This window comes from Panthera onca, chromosome B3, assembly GCF_046562875.1.
Source record: "Panthera onca isolate mPanOnc1 chromosome B3, mPanOnc1 haplotype 2, whole genome shotgun sequence".
NCBI lineage: Eukaryota > Metazoa > Chordata > Mammalia > Carnivora > Felidae > Panthera > Panthera onca.
The window spans coordinates 144,302,384-144,318,469 of NC_138344.1; the positions used below are offsets into that span (position 1 = coordinate 144,302,384).

General features: G+C 38.3%; 1 protein-coding gene and 1 non-coding gene across 14 annotated transcripts in view; both read left to right on the top strand.

Annotated features, from left to right (window-relative positions):
• Positions 1 to 16,086, top strand: part of MARK3 (microtubule affinity regulating kinase 3) — a 113,416-nt gene that overhangs the window by 30,338 nt on the left and 66,992 nt on the right. For 8 of the 13 annotated variants that reach the window (XM_078447803.2, XM_078447805.2, XM_078447804.2 and 5 more), the window contains one exon: positions 10,284 to 10,337. The exons of 2 other annotated variants lie outside the window; for them this stretch is intronic. In XM_078447803.2, coding sequence (XP_078303929.1) covers positions 10,284 to 10,337 — 54 coding nt within the window. Of the gene's footprint in view, positions 1 to 673; positions 847 to 2,159; positions 2,261 to 10,283; positions 10,338 to 16,086 lie in introns of all 13 variants that reach the window. 3 more of the 13 variants (XM_078447814.1, XM_078447816.1, XM_078447815.1) reach the window with 2 other exon arrangements.
• On the top strand, positions 9,706 to 9,897 carry LOC132670581 (U2 spliceosomal RNA). The gene has a single exon (XR_009606811.1). It is a non-coding gene; the product is annotated as a U2 spliceosomal RNA (small nuclear RNA).

Below are 16,086 nucleotides of genomic sequence, written 5' to 3' on the forward strand. Positions count from 1 at the left end.
TTTTTTAAATAGAATTTGCTCCTTGCACTGTATCTCTTTTCTCTGGGATTCTTGCTTGGTAACTGTCTTTCATACAGAGACTTTCTTTGGAATCTGGTAATGTTTGGTTATCTGTTTGTATTTAAGTTGGAGCCTTCAGAAGCTGATCAGAAGCTGAGTTTGCATGCATAGGATATGTTTGACCACAGAGCTTTCCTTTTGGAAGTCTTCTGGTGCTTTTATTGGAGGACCCCAGTCTTTAGATCTCTTCTCGTGGGGCCATTTCGTTTCTTTAAATGAGAATCCTCTCTTCTGCCTGGGAGGAGCTGGTGGTCCAACCCCTCTGTGGCAGTCTGACCCTTCATTTTCCGTTTCATGTCCATGCCTCCTTCCTGTCCTCTGCTGGGCCCATTCACCTTGAGTCCAGAACCTCATCATCTTCTCCACAGAATACATTTGCAGCCTCTAAAGAACCAGTGGATAAAAAAAAAAAAAGTAAAAGGAACCAGTGGTTATTGGGTGGGTTGGGGAGCAGTAGACATTGTGTATACAGACTTTTGACCTTGTAATTAGCCCTACTAGTAGCTCCAATGTTGCTTGTGGTTTCTCAGAACCTCCTAAGTTTGAAGCCCATCTGGAGCCCTTTGGGCAAATCATGTTGTTTCTGGTTACAGTTTTCTCTGTTCTCTTTCAGAAAATTATTGAACTATCTTTTCCACTATTGTCTTCTCAACCTGTTACTGTGCACTTGTGCCTTTGTGCCTTGACTGTCGTTAACCTCCTCACATCTGTGTCCTGCCTCCTGCACTGAAGGAGCCAGAAGGGGAAAGTTGGATCTGGAGCCTCGTTTATCATTTGTCATTGATTGTAAGAATGATAAAACCATAGTACTTCATCCTGGGATGTGTTCCGCTTCTTGCGACTTTAGATTAATGGTCATATATTTTAGTCACAACTTTTTGTGTGGGTGAAGATGGCCTTCGGAGAGTTGGAAGAGGAAAAAAATACCACAGTGACCATTTCTGAATACCATTTTTATTTTTGTATATTCTCCATATTTATATGCATGTTTTTGCAATATATTTTTGGTCCTAATTTTGTATCCTGGGTCTTGTCCCTCAGAATTTCCTCCAAAGCAGTTTTCCAGGCCTCCGCATGGTCCTCCGAGTAGGCTTAGTGGCTGTGCACAGCTGCGCTGGGGAGAACAGTCCTTCTGCTCCTTGTGCCTCAGGTTGCCTTTAGACCTCTCAACGTGAGGACTCCCCAAAAGTGTTTGTTTACATGGGTTATATATATTGATATTTACTGTACTAGAAGTTAACACTAAAAAAGTTCAAGTATTTATTAATTCACTTAAAGTAATGACAGACCTATTATATTTAATATAAATAACATTTTTATGAAAAGAGACTCTATTGTTCAAAGCTAGTTATTGAGAAGAGTGACATTGTTTTAATTTTTGCAGATCTCTTTAGTATCTGGCTTAATATAAGGTAGCTGGATTTTTCATACATTCTTCTGCATTCAAATTGCGTCCGTATACTCTTTCAGTTGAAGTTGATGAAGAAAATCTAACCTCATACGGAAACGGTAGCTAGAAGAGAGGAGTATCTTAATTCTTCTTTGGGATGATTGCAAATATTGTTCTCTGATACTATGCTAAAACTCAACAAGTAGGAATTTGGTGGCAGGAGGGGGCATGATTAATTGAACGTGTATTCAAAACAACTATAGTGACTGCCAAAAAGTGTTAATACCCAGAACAATTTGCTTCAGTTGGAAATGAATAGTAGTAGACCTGGAAGCGAGCAAGCAAGCCGAAGGGCAAAAGAGCCTCATATTCCAATAACAGATATAACTGAAAAGTATAAAGATGATCATCTGGCTTTTAGTATAATCTGAAGGTGGAGTATTTACGGTTAGTGTGCAGAAAAAGAGAAAAGCCTCGCCTAACCCAATTTGTACAAATTAAGAATCACTTAATCACACAGTTGTTACACTCTTTTATTATAAAATGTATATAACAAAACTACAATCTTAACCATTTTAAGTGTACAGTTCAGTGGCATTAAGTACAGTTGCATTGTTGTGCAACCTTCACCATCACCCATCTCTAGGACAGATATGGTTGATCTTATTTGTAAATTCACCTACTCACTACAATTTGTTTGTAATTCCAGAATCAATACTTGTGGTGCTTTTGCAGTATTTGTGGACATGCACAAAGCATCAGAAAGTTTGAATTGCCCAATGTGTGCATCCCCAGTTGAGCTCCAACAAGGTGATGATGTTCTCTGCCTTGTTTCAGCTTTCATACTATAAACAAATGCTCTTTTTGTGGTCTGTGTAGTCCGTGTTTTTTGCATTTTTGTGCTTTTTGTTGTCAACTTTGCTGTTTAAAATGGCCCCCAAGGGTTGGCCTGAAGTACTAGCCAGTGTTTTGTGGGTTTTTTATTTTATTTTATTTTTTGAGAGACAGAGCATGAGTGGGGGAGGGGCAGAGAGCGAGGGAGACAGAATCCGAAGCAGGCTCCAGGCTCTAAGCTGTCAGCATAGAGCCCGACACAGGGCTCGAACCCAGGAACTGTGAGATCATGTCCCGAGCTGAAGTTTGATGCTTAACCGACTGAGCTACCCAGGGGCCGCCTGGCCAGTGTTTCTAAGTGCAAGGCTGTGTTGTGCCTGATAAAGAAAACACATATGTTAGATAAGCCTCATTCAGATGTGAATTAAATTCTGCTGTTGGCTGAGAATTCTATGTTAACGAATCAATGATATGTAGTAAATAAGGTGTCCTTAAAGAGAAACACACATAAAACAAGGTTATATTGATCAGTTGGTGAAAATTTTTATGATCCGGGGCCCAAAGGAGCCTAACTCTGTATTTCTTCTAGGAACAGTGCTTCCAGTATTTGCTGATTCAGTGTTCACAGTGGCTTTATAGAACATAATTACCATACCCAACAATAATCAACTGTCTCTGTTTTTGAAAGAGAAGACTCCGTTATCTGGTGTTTTCCCTGAACAGATACATGGAGAAGGGTATTAGGGAAAGTCATAGGCTTTCCTTGTATATCTGATGGTTTTTGATTCACTGTTAATGTTTTCAAGAGGGGAGCACTAGGAAGCAAATTGAGAGCCCTCTACATAGGATGGGGTTTATGGAAGCTGCTGGTCAAGTGCCCAGCTTAGCTTCCAGGTAGCCAGTAGGAAAGTTGCTCTTATGTAGCTTGGGACCTTCCACATACACAGCACAAAGTGATTTCCTCAGTTAAGTTTTTCATGGATTGTAGCCTTCTTTGAGTACACCCTAGGCTTGTATGCACCCTGCCACATGTGCTTCAGATTTTTATTTTCCAGAAATTGTTTAAAGTCGCTTGTATACTGATGGTACCTCTTTCATTCTCTTTGCCATTATTTGTCATTCTTTATTTTTTAGTTGGGCCATCAGGTGGGAGAAGAGAGAAATGTATATGATGCTATCTTTAACCAAATGTCTCATTATGGTTATGAAAAATCATTTATTTATTTATTTTGAGGGGGGGAGGGGCGGGTGGGGGGAGGGAGAAAGAGAGAGAATCCCAAGCAGGCTCCGTGCTGTCAGCACAGAGCCCACTGCAGGACTTGAACTCATGCACCATGAGATCATGACCTGAGGAAAAATCAAGAGTCAGATGCTTAACTGACTGAGCCACCCAGGTGCCCCACATCTGCTTACTTATTCAAGTTATATATTACACAGTTTAAAGAGTACAGGCTTGTTTAAAAAAAAGTGTCCCTTGATCCCCCACCTCCATTCCCTACTCTTCCAAGATAGTCACTTTTCAGTCCTAAACAGATTCCTTTTTTTTTTTAAGTTTTATTTTTAATTCTAGTTAGTTAACATTCAGTGTTATAGTAGTTTTAGGTGTACAATATAAACTGATTCTTTAGGTTTTACTACTATATCTTTAACATGCTTTTGTTCTTTAAAAATTGTTTTTATTGAAGTATAGTTGACACATGGCATGCTCTTACTTATTTTTCAGTTTTAAACATTACCTACTGTTTTTTTCATTATGGTTATTTAGAGTCGTGATTGACTTTTTAAAAAATAAACTCTTTATTGAAATACAACACACAGCCAGAAAAAGTGCCCACATTGTAAGTGTACACCTTGATGAATTAGCACAAAGTAAACACATTTGCATAACCACGACCCAGGGCAAAACTATACTATGACTTGAACTCTGGAAGCTTCCCTTCTATCTTCTAATCACCTGTCTGCCCTTCTTTCCCAAGGTGACCACTATCCTGACTTCTAGCACCGTAGATATTTTTTTTTTTCTTAACATTGTATTAATGGAATTGTGGTATATATTTTGTGTTTGCCTCTTTCACTGCACTTTATGTTTGTGACATTCTTCCATGTGTTGTGCCTTATGTTTTAATTTGGAGTTATTTTGTAGTCAAGTACTGTAGTTGTTTGGCTTGGTGTTCATTGCTATGGACTGAATTGTGTCTTTCAATATCATATATTAAATCCTAACCCCCTGTGTATTTGGAGATAGGGCTTTTGTGGAAGTAGTTAGGTTAAATTAGGTCACAAAGGTAGGGTCCTGATCCAGTAGGTTAAGTGTCCTTATAGGAAGAGACACCGGAGAGCTTGGCTCCTCTCTACCATGTAAGGACACTGTGAGAAGGGAGCCGTCTGCAAGCCCAGAGGAGAAACCTCACCAGGAACTGACTGTGTTGGTCAGACTCTGATCTTAGACTTCAGCCTCCTAACCTGTGAGAAAAGAAATTTCTGTTGTTTAAGCCATTCAGCCTATGCCATTTTTGCTATGGTGGCCTGAGCTGACTAATAATTCATCCTTCTGGGCTACTGCATTCTCTTAAAGGACTTGGGATTGTTTTTTTGCCTGCTCTTTTAGTGTTTGTGGATGCTTTAATGCATGTCAGGAGCAGGATATTGGGGCCTTTTGACCAGTAGAAAATTGACAGGAAGTGGAAGATAAGGATATTTATTTCTCTGGTCGGTGTTTGCTATAGGTTTGTGGGGCCAGCTAGGGTGACATATGCTTGGGGAAGTCCTTCTCATGTATGAGCTGTCTTTATCCCTATTTTGTAATTTTCCACTTTGTTTCTGGCATCAGGGTGAAAAATGGAATTTCCCAGAACTTTACACAACAAGTGGCAGGGACACTCCTCTTTCCTCGCCTAGTGAACTCCCTTGGCTTTTGCTATGCATGCCCTCCCCCACCCCAACCCCCCCAAAAAAACCTCCAGAAAACTCCATGACCTTGGGGTGTGTGTGTGTGTGTGTGTGTGTGTGTGTGTGTGTGTGTGTTCTTCTCTACAGTCTCTATCTTTCTCAGGCACCTGGTGATGCCCCCACAATTGCCTTTTTTATTGACCTCAAGGTCAGAACTCTCCTGCAGGCTCCAGCTCTGGGCCAAGGTTATTTTGGTAGTTGAGTCATCCCAGCAAGGAGCTGGAAAGGAAGAGGGGATTAGGAACTTCCCTCTCAGGCTTCATTGCCACACATACACCATCATGTTAAATGACAGTGTTTCACTCTAAGACACTTACTTTTAATAAAATGACTCTCTTCTACAGTTTGATTTAGGTGAATGAGACATATTTTTGCTCCTGTTTTTGCTTTAAATACTATTTGAATAGCAGTATTTGAAAAAGAAAATGCTTAATAGAATCTTTAGAGTAAAAGACAGATACTGAACAGAGCCAAAAGTGGCTAGTGATCAAGAGCCTGGTCGTGAGAATAGAAACCAGGTCTCAGAAGATCAGAGGGAAGAAGAACCAGAAAGGCAGCGTATGTACTAGATCTGGCCATGAGAAGGGGGAGGAAAACAGAATGGTGGGCAGAAAAGAATAGTATGATTTCTTTGGAAATTGGGAGATCTATAGATGCCACACAAAATTACTTACGAAAGTAAAATTTGAATAAAATTAATTCATTAAACTTTAAAATAATGTAATTTTTATGGGGCGCCTGGGTGGCTCAGTCAGTTGTGTCCGACTTCGGCTCAGGTCTTGATCTCATGGTTTGTGTGTTCAAGCCCTGCGTCAGGCTCTGTGCTGACAGCTGGGAGCCTGGAGCCTGCTTTGGATTCTGTGTCTCCCTCTCTCTCTGCCCCTCTCCCTCCTGTGCTCTGCCTCACTCTTCTTTTTCTCTCAAAAATAAATATTAACCAAAAAAAATAATGTAATTTTAAAATCACACTGATATCTGTTAAAACACCAGAAATCCTATTTCTTCACTCCTCTGTCTCTATCTCTAATGTGTGTGCTCACTGATTATGGAGGTTCAGGGCCTCACATCAATGCAGGAGGCATTTATTAAATGCTATTTATGTCCCTGGTAGTGTGCTAGGGTTATAATAGTAAGGCAGTCACCAAGTGAGATATGAACAGAGTGGTCATTGTTTGTATATTCCAGCCACCAGTATTTCCTTTTCGCTTTATTTACTGTAGTTTCCATCAAGACCTCGATTTTCCGAATACAGAATTAGAATTCTGTCTTTGCTTTTTTCAAGCACATAACATGCTAACTCTCTGCTCCTCCAATTCTGATTTTTTTTTTTTTTTTTAACCTCCCCAGGTGAGGATGGGATGAGGTGGTGGGTCCTTCCACTCCAGGGTCAGACATGCCTTGTTGGCAGTGTTTCTTTAGCCCCTCTGGAGATTAATGGGTTCATAGGTAGTGATCAAATAACTTAGGCGATGGAGACTTTAGACCAAGTGAAGCAGGGTAGTTTGGTTTTTTGGGTTTTTTTTTTTTTTTTTTAAGTGTTAATATGAAGAGATTTCTGGAGATTTCTCCGAGAACATTTTAGGGGGTCTGCAAAGTCTAAGCTATTTTTGTAATACTATTAAGACATTACTTTTTCCACTCTTTCTCATGAATGTAAAGTAAAATTTTTCAGAGGCTCTATGATGTGTGGTATCACAACAGATTGAATACAGAAGGATATATGAAAATTTCAAACTGATGTTATTTATATTAACATATAATGGGCTTTTTTCCCAGTTTTTTTTATTGTGATAAAATACACATAGCATAATATTTACCATTTTAACTGGTTTTAAGTGTATGTTTCAGTAGTTTTGAATACATTTATAATGTGCCGCCATCACCTTCATGTATCTCCAGACCTTTTTTCATCTTGTAAAGCTGAAACTTTATACCCATTAAACACTAACTCCCCATTCTTTCCTTTCCTCATCTCCTGGCATCCCCCATTCTATTTTATGTGTCTATGAATGTGAACTTTCTAGGAACCTCATAAAGTGGAAGCATATAGTATTTGTCCTTTTGTGTCTGGCTTACTTCATTTAGCATAGTGTCCTCAAGGTTCATTCATGCTGTAGCATGTTTCAAAATTTCTTCCCTTTTTAAGACTGAATAATACTCTACTGTATGAGACACCACATTAGACTTACCCATTCATCACTTAGTGGATGCTAGGGTGTCTTCCATGTCTTAGCTATTGTGAGCATTATAAGCATTATAAGCATAGCAGCTTATAATGCTGCTATGAACACGGCTGTACAAGTATCTATTTAAGTCCCTGCTTTCTGGGTACATACCCAGAAATGGAATTGCTCTATCATATGGTAATTCTATTTTTAATGTTTTTGAGGCACTGTATACTGTTTTCCACAGCTGTACCATTTTACATTCCTACCAACAGTGCACAGGGTTCCAGTTTCCCAACATCCTTACAACTTGTTGTTTTCTTACAGGTTTGTTTGTTTGTTTTTATAATAGCCATCTTGATGGGTGTGAAGTAGCATCTCGTAGTTGTGATTTGCATTTCCCTAATGATCAGTGATGTTAAGTATCTTTTTTATGTGCTTACTGGCCATTTGTACAGTTGACCCTTGAACCACACGGCTTGAACTGTGCAGGTCTACTTATACATAGATATTTCTCAATAAATGCAGTAAGTAGTACAGTACTATGAATATATTTTATCTTCGTATCATTTTCTTAATGAGATTTTCTTTTCTTTAGCTTAGTTTAAGAATACACATAACGTACAAAATATGTATTAATCGACTGTTATCGGTAAGGTTTCAGCTCAACAGTAGGCTTTTAGTACTTAAGTTTTGGGGGAGTCAAAAGCTATCATTGATATTTGTGCTGGAGAGGGGTGGTACCCTGAAACCTTGCATTGTTTGAGATATCCACTGTATATCTTCTTTGAATAAATGTCTCTTTAAGTCTTTCACCCATTTTTAAATTTGGTTTTTGTTGTTGAGCTTTAGGAGTTCTCTGTATGCTCTATATGTTTGCACAAAGATGTGCAAATCACATCTTTGATTTGCACATATTTTCTAGCATTCTCTGTGTTGCCTTTTTATACTCTGTTGATACTGTCTTTTGATGCACAAAATTTAAAAATTTTATAGTCTGATTTGGCTGGGTTTTTTCTTTTGTTGCCTGTGCCTTTTGTGTCATCCAAGAAACCATTGCTCAGTCAGGTGTTGTGAAGCTTTTGTTGTATGTTTTCTTCTAAGAGTTTGATAGTTTTTTGCTGTTTTCTTTACAATTTTTTTTTTTTTTTTTTTAAGTATGCTCCACACCCAACGTGGAGCTTGAACTCACAACCCTGAGGTCAAGAGTTGCATGTTCTACTACTGACTGAGCTGACTGGGTGTCCCAAGAGTTTGATAGTTTTAAATTTTACATTTAGATATTTGATCCACTTTGCAGTAATTTTTGTAGGTGATGTTAGGTAAGAGTCCAACTTCTTGGATATCCAGTTTTCCCAGCACCATTTGTTGAATCTTATTAGTTGAAATGAATGTTATTACGTTCAATACTTATTTTTACATTTCTCAGTTTTCATTTGTAATAAGGTAAATATTGATAGATATAATCCACATTTGGGATCATCAGTAATCTTTAAGGGTGTAAAGGGCGACAAAAAGTTGGAGCACCATTGACATAGAGAATCTTCAAGCACTTTCCCCAGACTTTGACTATAGTCCCTTTCTTCATTGGTGCTTCTTACTGGATCTGTGTCCTGAAGGATGCACAGTAGGAACAGCATCGTCAATGTGGGGTGAGGTCATTGTTTTTCTGGATGTCACATGCAAAGCTGAGTTAATTATGTTCCTCAGTTCATGGCAAAGTTTCTCTCTTCACTTATATTCCCTTCCATCCCCTACTGTCACCCTCTCCCCTCATTCTGGATATGTGTAGTTCCTAGAAATCCTTTTATTTTGGTAATGACAGCCTACCAGATAAGGATGCTGCTATAGGTCCATTTAGTAAATATTAGTAAAACTGATTTTTTTTAATTGATAAACACATATAACTAGAAGCTATAGTTCTTTCTTCCTGTATCTTAGTGGCTTGTTTTTAGACTGCTTGGGGTTTACTCACCCCTTTCTGAACAAAGGCTCCTGGGTGACCCATTTTTTGCCGCTGTACATGTTTCACTTGGTTAGCCTACAGATTGTTCTGGAACTAGTCCCTTTTCCTTCTTTAACTACCTAAAGGGCTTTTCTTTCTTTCTTTTTTTTTCTTTTAATGTTTTTAAAGTTTTCAGATTGAATCCAACCTGTTGGTTCGTATATTTACTCAATTATCAAGCTCTTAGTGTGTGTAAGACACTCTGAGCAAGGCATTCTGGGCTGTATAAATGTGTAAAAGCTGTACTTCCTGCCCTTGGATCAGATCAATTTTGTCAGAGTCAGATGAAATTAAAATACTGGGTTGCTTCTCAGCCTTTTGGCTAAGATCAAGCGTAGTATCTGTTTCTTATCAGTTTAATAGCTGATATGTCCTCTATCGGAGGACAATATATTAAATGGGTTTTTGGAACTAGGAGGTGAAATAGGAGCTTGCTCCATCCACTCCACACATCCCCCTGGTATTGCAGTACCTCCAGGAACGGTGCAACCACCCCCACCCCCACCCCCACCCCGGGGAATTAAAAAAAAAATTAAGTATTGGTAAATAGGGAATGGGAGAGTTGCTTCATTGTCCTCTATTTTTAGAAGTGTTTTCATTGTATAATCTCTCTTTCTTTCTCTGTCTCTACCTTGTGGGAGATGTTTCTCCCCATGTCTATAAGTAACTTAAATATAAATGTTCTAACAATACTCGTATTTGCATGAAGCCCCTCTTTTCAATTAAAAAATATTTCTAAAGTATAAAATATTATTATAACTAGTTGAGTTTTAGTTTTTTAGGTAAATGCCCACATGTTTGGGCATTTATAAAACTATTACCAGTTAGTTTATAATTACCAAATTCTTAAAACCTGTAATATTTATTTATTTTTTTCTAGGTTGCAATAAAAATAATTGACAAAACTCAGTTGAATCCAACAAGTCTACAAAAGGTAAGATTGGTTCAGTATCCAGTGTTTTTAAAATGATTTTCGGTACAAATTGCCATCAAATTTGTCCCTTCAGTACAACTGTTATTTTTAATTATTATTTTTAGTATAGTAAAGATTCTGATTCCAACATGAATGCAACTTAGATGTAGTATTGTACAAAAAGTTGTTGGATTTTTTTTCCTTCAGATGAATATAATGATTTTTAAGTGTTCTTAATAGCACAAACTGAAGGCTGTACATTTTAACTGAATACTCTTAAGTATCAACTAGAACAGATTTTTTTTAAAACATTTTTGTGTGGTTACTCTTAATGTAGAGTTATACACCTTTCTTATAGCTAATACTGAGGTCTTTAAGGTCAGCACTTTGGGTTTTATTAAATTTTGTCACTATGTCTAATTAAGAACTGATGATTATTCATAGGAAAATGTAAAAATAAAAATAATTGAAAAACGTGTTTGTAATGCACTGTTGCCATTTGTATCATCTAATGGAGATCTGAAATTTTCAACCCTGGTGCATGTTAGAATTCTGTGGACATCTTTTGAAAGTCTTGATGACTGGCCTAGAGAGATTTAATTGCTCAGATTAGGGGCTTGGCATAGGTATTTCACTGGTGCATTAGCAAATGATTAATGATCTTCATAATAAAATCCTTCTTGTTCTTTTTAGTCTTGCATACCCTTTTTACATACTTTGTTTGATTTCTAAATTTGGCCAATCCTAGTTGGGGTTTTAGAGACCCTGAACTAGGAACAGGTAGTCCTAATTTAAGTCCTGGCTTTGCCACTTAGTGAAATGTCTAACTTGACCTCAAGCTAACTGTCTCAAGCTAACTTTCTTAACCTTGGCTTTCTCATCTTTAAAATAGAGATAATTTCGGGGCGCCTGGGTGGTTCAGTCGGTGGAGCGTCTGACTTCAGCTCAGGTCATGATCTCGCGGTTTGTGAGTTCGGGCCTGGCATCGGGCTCTGTGCTGCCAGCTCGGAGCCTGCAGCCTGCTTCGAATTCTGTCTCCCTCTCTCTCTGCCCCTCCCTTACTCATACTCTGCCTCTCTCTGTCTCTCAAAAATAAATAAATGTTAAAAAAAATTTTTTTTAAATAGAGATAATTTCATCTGCTCATGATGGATGAATTAATAAAATAATGCACTTAAAAGAGTATAAACTGCAAAACATTTCTCATGTAAGATACTGTAAGCATATTGCCCTGTATAAATTCCTAATGTTTTCCTAATGATTGTTTTCCATTTATATCATTGTAATTTTGAAGTCCTGTGTGTGTGTGTGTGTGTGTGTGTGTGAGAGAGAGAGAGAGAGAGAGAGAGAGAGAGAGAAGTAGGAGGGAGGGAGTTTATCTTGCGCTAAAAATGGTAAACAAGTTGGTTCTGCAGGCCAAAGTGAGTCTTAATGGCACTCAAGGTGGCTTTTGGAATGGATCCAAAAGTTGCAGTTCTTTGTTCTGAAGATAAAATTGTATCCATTACTTTAAACGTTAATTTCTTCATATATCTAAGGACTTGGTTTTAATAAGTAAGTTAAGGGTTAATAAATCTGGTATTCAGAACGAAAATTAGTATATGAGAAGTTTATTGAGGATTCTAGTTTAATATCCTGTATTTTGGATATTGACCCCTTATTGGGTATATGGTTTGTAAATATCCTCTTTCATTTAGTAGGTTGCTGTATTGTTTTGTTGATGGTTTCCTTTGCTGCATAAAAGCTTTTTATTTTGGTGTAGTCTCAATAGTGTAATTTCACGTTTGTTTCAATTGTCTGAGGAGACATCTAGAAGAATGTTTCTATGGCCAATGTCAAAGAAATTACTGCCTGTGGTTTCTTCTAGGAGTTTTATGGTTTCAGGTCTGACACTTAGGCCTTTAATCCCTTTTCACTTTATTTTTGTGTGTGGTGTGAGAAAGTGGTCTATTTTCATCTTTTTTTTTTTTTTTTTTTTTTTTGAGGGACCTTCATCCTGTTTTCCAGACGGTTTCATCTTTTGCATGTAGCTGTCTAGTTTTCCCAGCACCATTTATTGAAGTATAGGGCACTGTTTTAAATCATGTGTATTGGTTCATATTCTTTTCTTCTAAATTAAAAGCATTCTCTCTATATTTCTTTATAATTCCTTTTCACTGAATTGCTTTCCCATGGAAAAGTTGCTGTAGGGTAGAGTGTACATGGCATCTTTGCCTTTGGGATAGTGCTTCACACAGCCTTTTTTCTTCCTCAGCACTGTGCACAATTGTATCACATCTGTATCAGGAACAGCTCTCTTTATATAATGTGATTTTAATCCTTGAAATTTAGGGCACTGCCTTAGAAGCTAATATTCACTTCAAGGAACATTGTGCCATCAACAAAATGTAATCTTTTTGTACTGCCACTTATCAAAAAATGGACTGGCTCATTCAAGAGTGTTTTTAACATGCGTGTTACAACAGTGTCCGTTTCAAAATATTCACATTATTCAGGCTTGCACATTGAATCATGCACATTTAATAAATTCATATAAGTAAACCTGAATTGATTGCACATTTGTAAACTGATGTTATTTTCATAGACAGATCTCTTCATTTTTCTTTTTATTTTTCCAGCCATTGCATTAGTAAATGTTAGATTCTGTTGAGAGATATTTTTCTCCATTGTTTTTGTACTTTTCAACTTTGAACTACTATTCCTAAGATGTTTTCTCTTTGTAAATGTTTTTGGTCATCCTTTTTTCTGTTGTTTTTTTTTAAGGTCAGTCTTTTTATTGTCGTGTACCTATAATGGTTTTGAAAGCAGCAGGTATAAGAACTATGTTAGTCTTTTTGGTTTTACACATTTTTATTTTTATTTATATTTTTTAATTTTTAATGTTTATTTTTGGAGAGAGAGAGACAGAGCATGAGCAGGGGAAGGGGCAGAGAGAGAGGGAGACACAGAATCTGAAGCAGGTTCCAGGCTCTGAGCTGTCAGCACAGAGCCCGATGCAGGGTTCGAACCTACAAGTCGTGGGATCATGACGTAAGCCGAAGTAGGATGCTTAACCGACTGAGCCCACCCAGGCGCCTCTGGTTTTACACATTTTTAAATTTGATTTCATTATATGCAAGTAATCTTGCTGGGTCTTATTTTAGTCTGTCATTAAGAAGCAAGTTATGGCTCAGTTTTAAAAAGGTATTTACCTATTAAAGACGTTCAGGTATACTCCAGTGTAATCCATCTAGTTACTACTGTTCTTTGTCAGTGTTGGAGTAGACTGTTAACATACAGAGAGAATATAGAGTGATGGTTGGGAACATTATGAAGCCAGGCTGCGTGGATTCAGATCCAGGCTTAACCCAGCTTAGCTGTGTGACAAGTCACTTAACCTCCCCAGGTCTTAGTTTCCTCACTTTTAAAATGGGAACAGTAGCAGTAGGTAATAGGGCTGTAGTAAGAATTAAATAAGTTAATATTTTATTAAAACAATTTGTTTTGAAAGAGTGCAAGCAGGGTGAGTGGGGATGGGGTGGGGAGAGAGAATCTTAAGCAGGCTCCATGCTCAGTGCAGAGCCCAGCACAGGGCCCAGTCCCAATGACCCTGGGATCATGACCTCAGTGGAAATCAAGAGTTGGACGCTTTAGCCGACTGACCCACCCAGGCACCCCTTTTTAAGTTTCTCTTTGTGTTCCAGTTAACATAAAGTGTAATACTAGTTTCAGGTGTTCAACACAGTGATCCAACATTTCCACACAACACCCGGTGCTCGTCACAGTAGGCGCACTCCTTAATCCCTATCATCTGTTTCATCCTTGCCCCCTCCACCTCCCTCTGGTGACCGTCACAGTGTTCTCTCTAAAGTTAAGAGTCTGTTTCTTGGTTTGCCTCTCTCTCTTTTTGTTTTTTTTTTTTTTTTTTTTCAACGTTTTTTTATTTATTTTTGGGACAGAGAGAGACAGAGCATGAACGGGGGAGGGGCAGAGAGAGAGGGAGACACAGAATCGGAAACAGGCTCCAGGCTCCGAGCCACCAGCCCAGAGCCTGACGCGGGGCTCGAACTCACGGACCGCGAGATCGTGACCTGGCTGAAGTCGGACGCTTAACCGACTGCGCCACCCAGGCGCCCCAACCTCTCTCTCTTTTTTGCCCCTTTGTTTGGTTTTAAATTTCATGTATGAAAAAAAAAAATTACACAGGAGTGAAATCAGATGGTCTTTGTCTTTCTCTGACTTATTTTGCTCAGCATTCTATTCTCTAGCTCCATGCACATCTTTGCAAATGGCAAGATTTCGTTCTTTTTTATAGCTGAGTAATATTCCATTGTATGTATGTATGTGTGTACATGTGTATATACACATACATACTACATCTTTATTCATTTATCAATCGATGGGCACTTGGGCTGTTACCATAATTTGGCTATTGTAGATAATGCTGTTGTAAACATAGGGATGCCTGTATCCTTTGAATTAGTATTTTTGTATCCTGAGTAAATACCCAGTAGTGTGATTGCTGGGTTGTAGGGTAATTCTGTTTTTAACCAAGGATCCTCCATACTGTTTTCCAGAATGGCTACATAGTTTGCATTCCCACCAAGAGTGCAAGAGGGTTCCCCTTTTCCCGCATCCTAGCTAACACCTATTGTTTCCTGTGTTGTTGGTTTTAGCCTTCTGATAAGCATGAGGTAATACCTCATTGTAGTTTTGATTTGTATTTCCCTAATGATAAGTGATGATGAATTTCTTTTCTGCATCGGCCATCTGGGTGTGTTCTTTGGAAAAATGACTGTTCACGTCTTCTGCCCATTTTTAAATTGGATTATTTCGTTTTTAGGTGTTGAGTTTTATAAGTTCTTTATATAGTTAGGATACTAGCACTTTATTGAATATGTCATTTGTAAATATCTTCTCCCGTTCAGTAGGTTGCCTTTTAGTTTTGTTGATTGTTTCCTTTGTTGTGCATAAGTTTTTTATTTTGGTGTAGTCCCAATATTTTATTTTTGTTTTTGTTTCTTTTGCCTCAGGAGACCTATCTAGAAAGAAGTTATTGCATAAACAAGTTAACATTTAAAAGCCCTTATAAATTAAAAAAAAAATTTTTTTAAAGGGGCACCTGGGTGGTTTAGTCAGTTAAGCATCCAACTTCGGCTCAGGTCATGATCTCACAGCTCGTGAGTTTGAGCCCCACGTCGGGCTCTGTGCTGACAGCTCAGAACCTGGAGCCTGCTTAGGATTCTGTGTCTCCCTCTGTCTCTGCCCCTCCTCTGCTCATGCTGTGTCTCTCACTGTCTCAAAAATAAATTAAAAAAAAAAAATTTTAAAAAAAGCCCTTAGAAGGGCAGAAAATAGTACCTGACACACGATAAGGACTGAATGAATTCTTGCTGTTTTTGTGTGTTCTGCTGAATAGTAGTTTTTGTTTGCTTGGTTTTGAGGGATGAAGGGTGTTTTTTGTTTGAGTAAAATTTTCCCCTCACAGGAAATAAGCAAAGCTTAAGAATTCAGTGTTGGGTTCTAGCTCAGTCCTCTCTCTCTCTCTCTCTCTCTCTCTCTCTCTCTCCCTCCCTCCCTCTTTTTTATTTTTCATTTTTTATTTTATTTTTAATGTTGATTTATTTTTGACAGAGAGAGAGACAGACAGAGCATGAGCGGGGGAGGGGCAGAGAGAGAGGGAGACACAGAATCTGAAGCAGGCTCCTGACTCCAAGCTGTCAGCACAGAGCCTGATGTGGGGCTCGAGCCCACAGACTGTGAGATCATGACCTGAGCCAAAGTCAGCTGC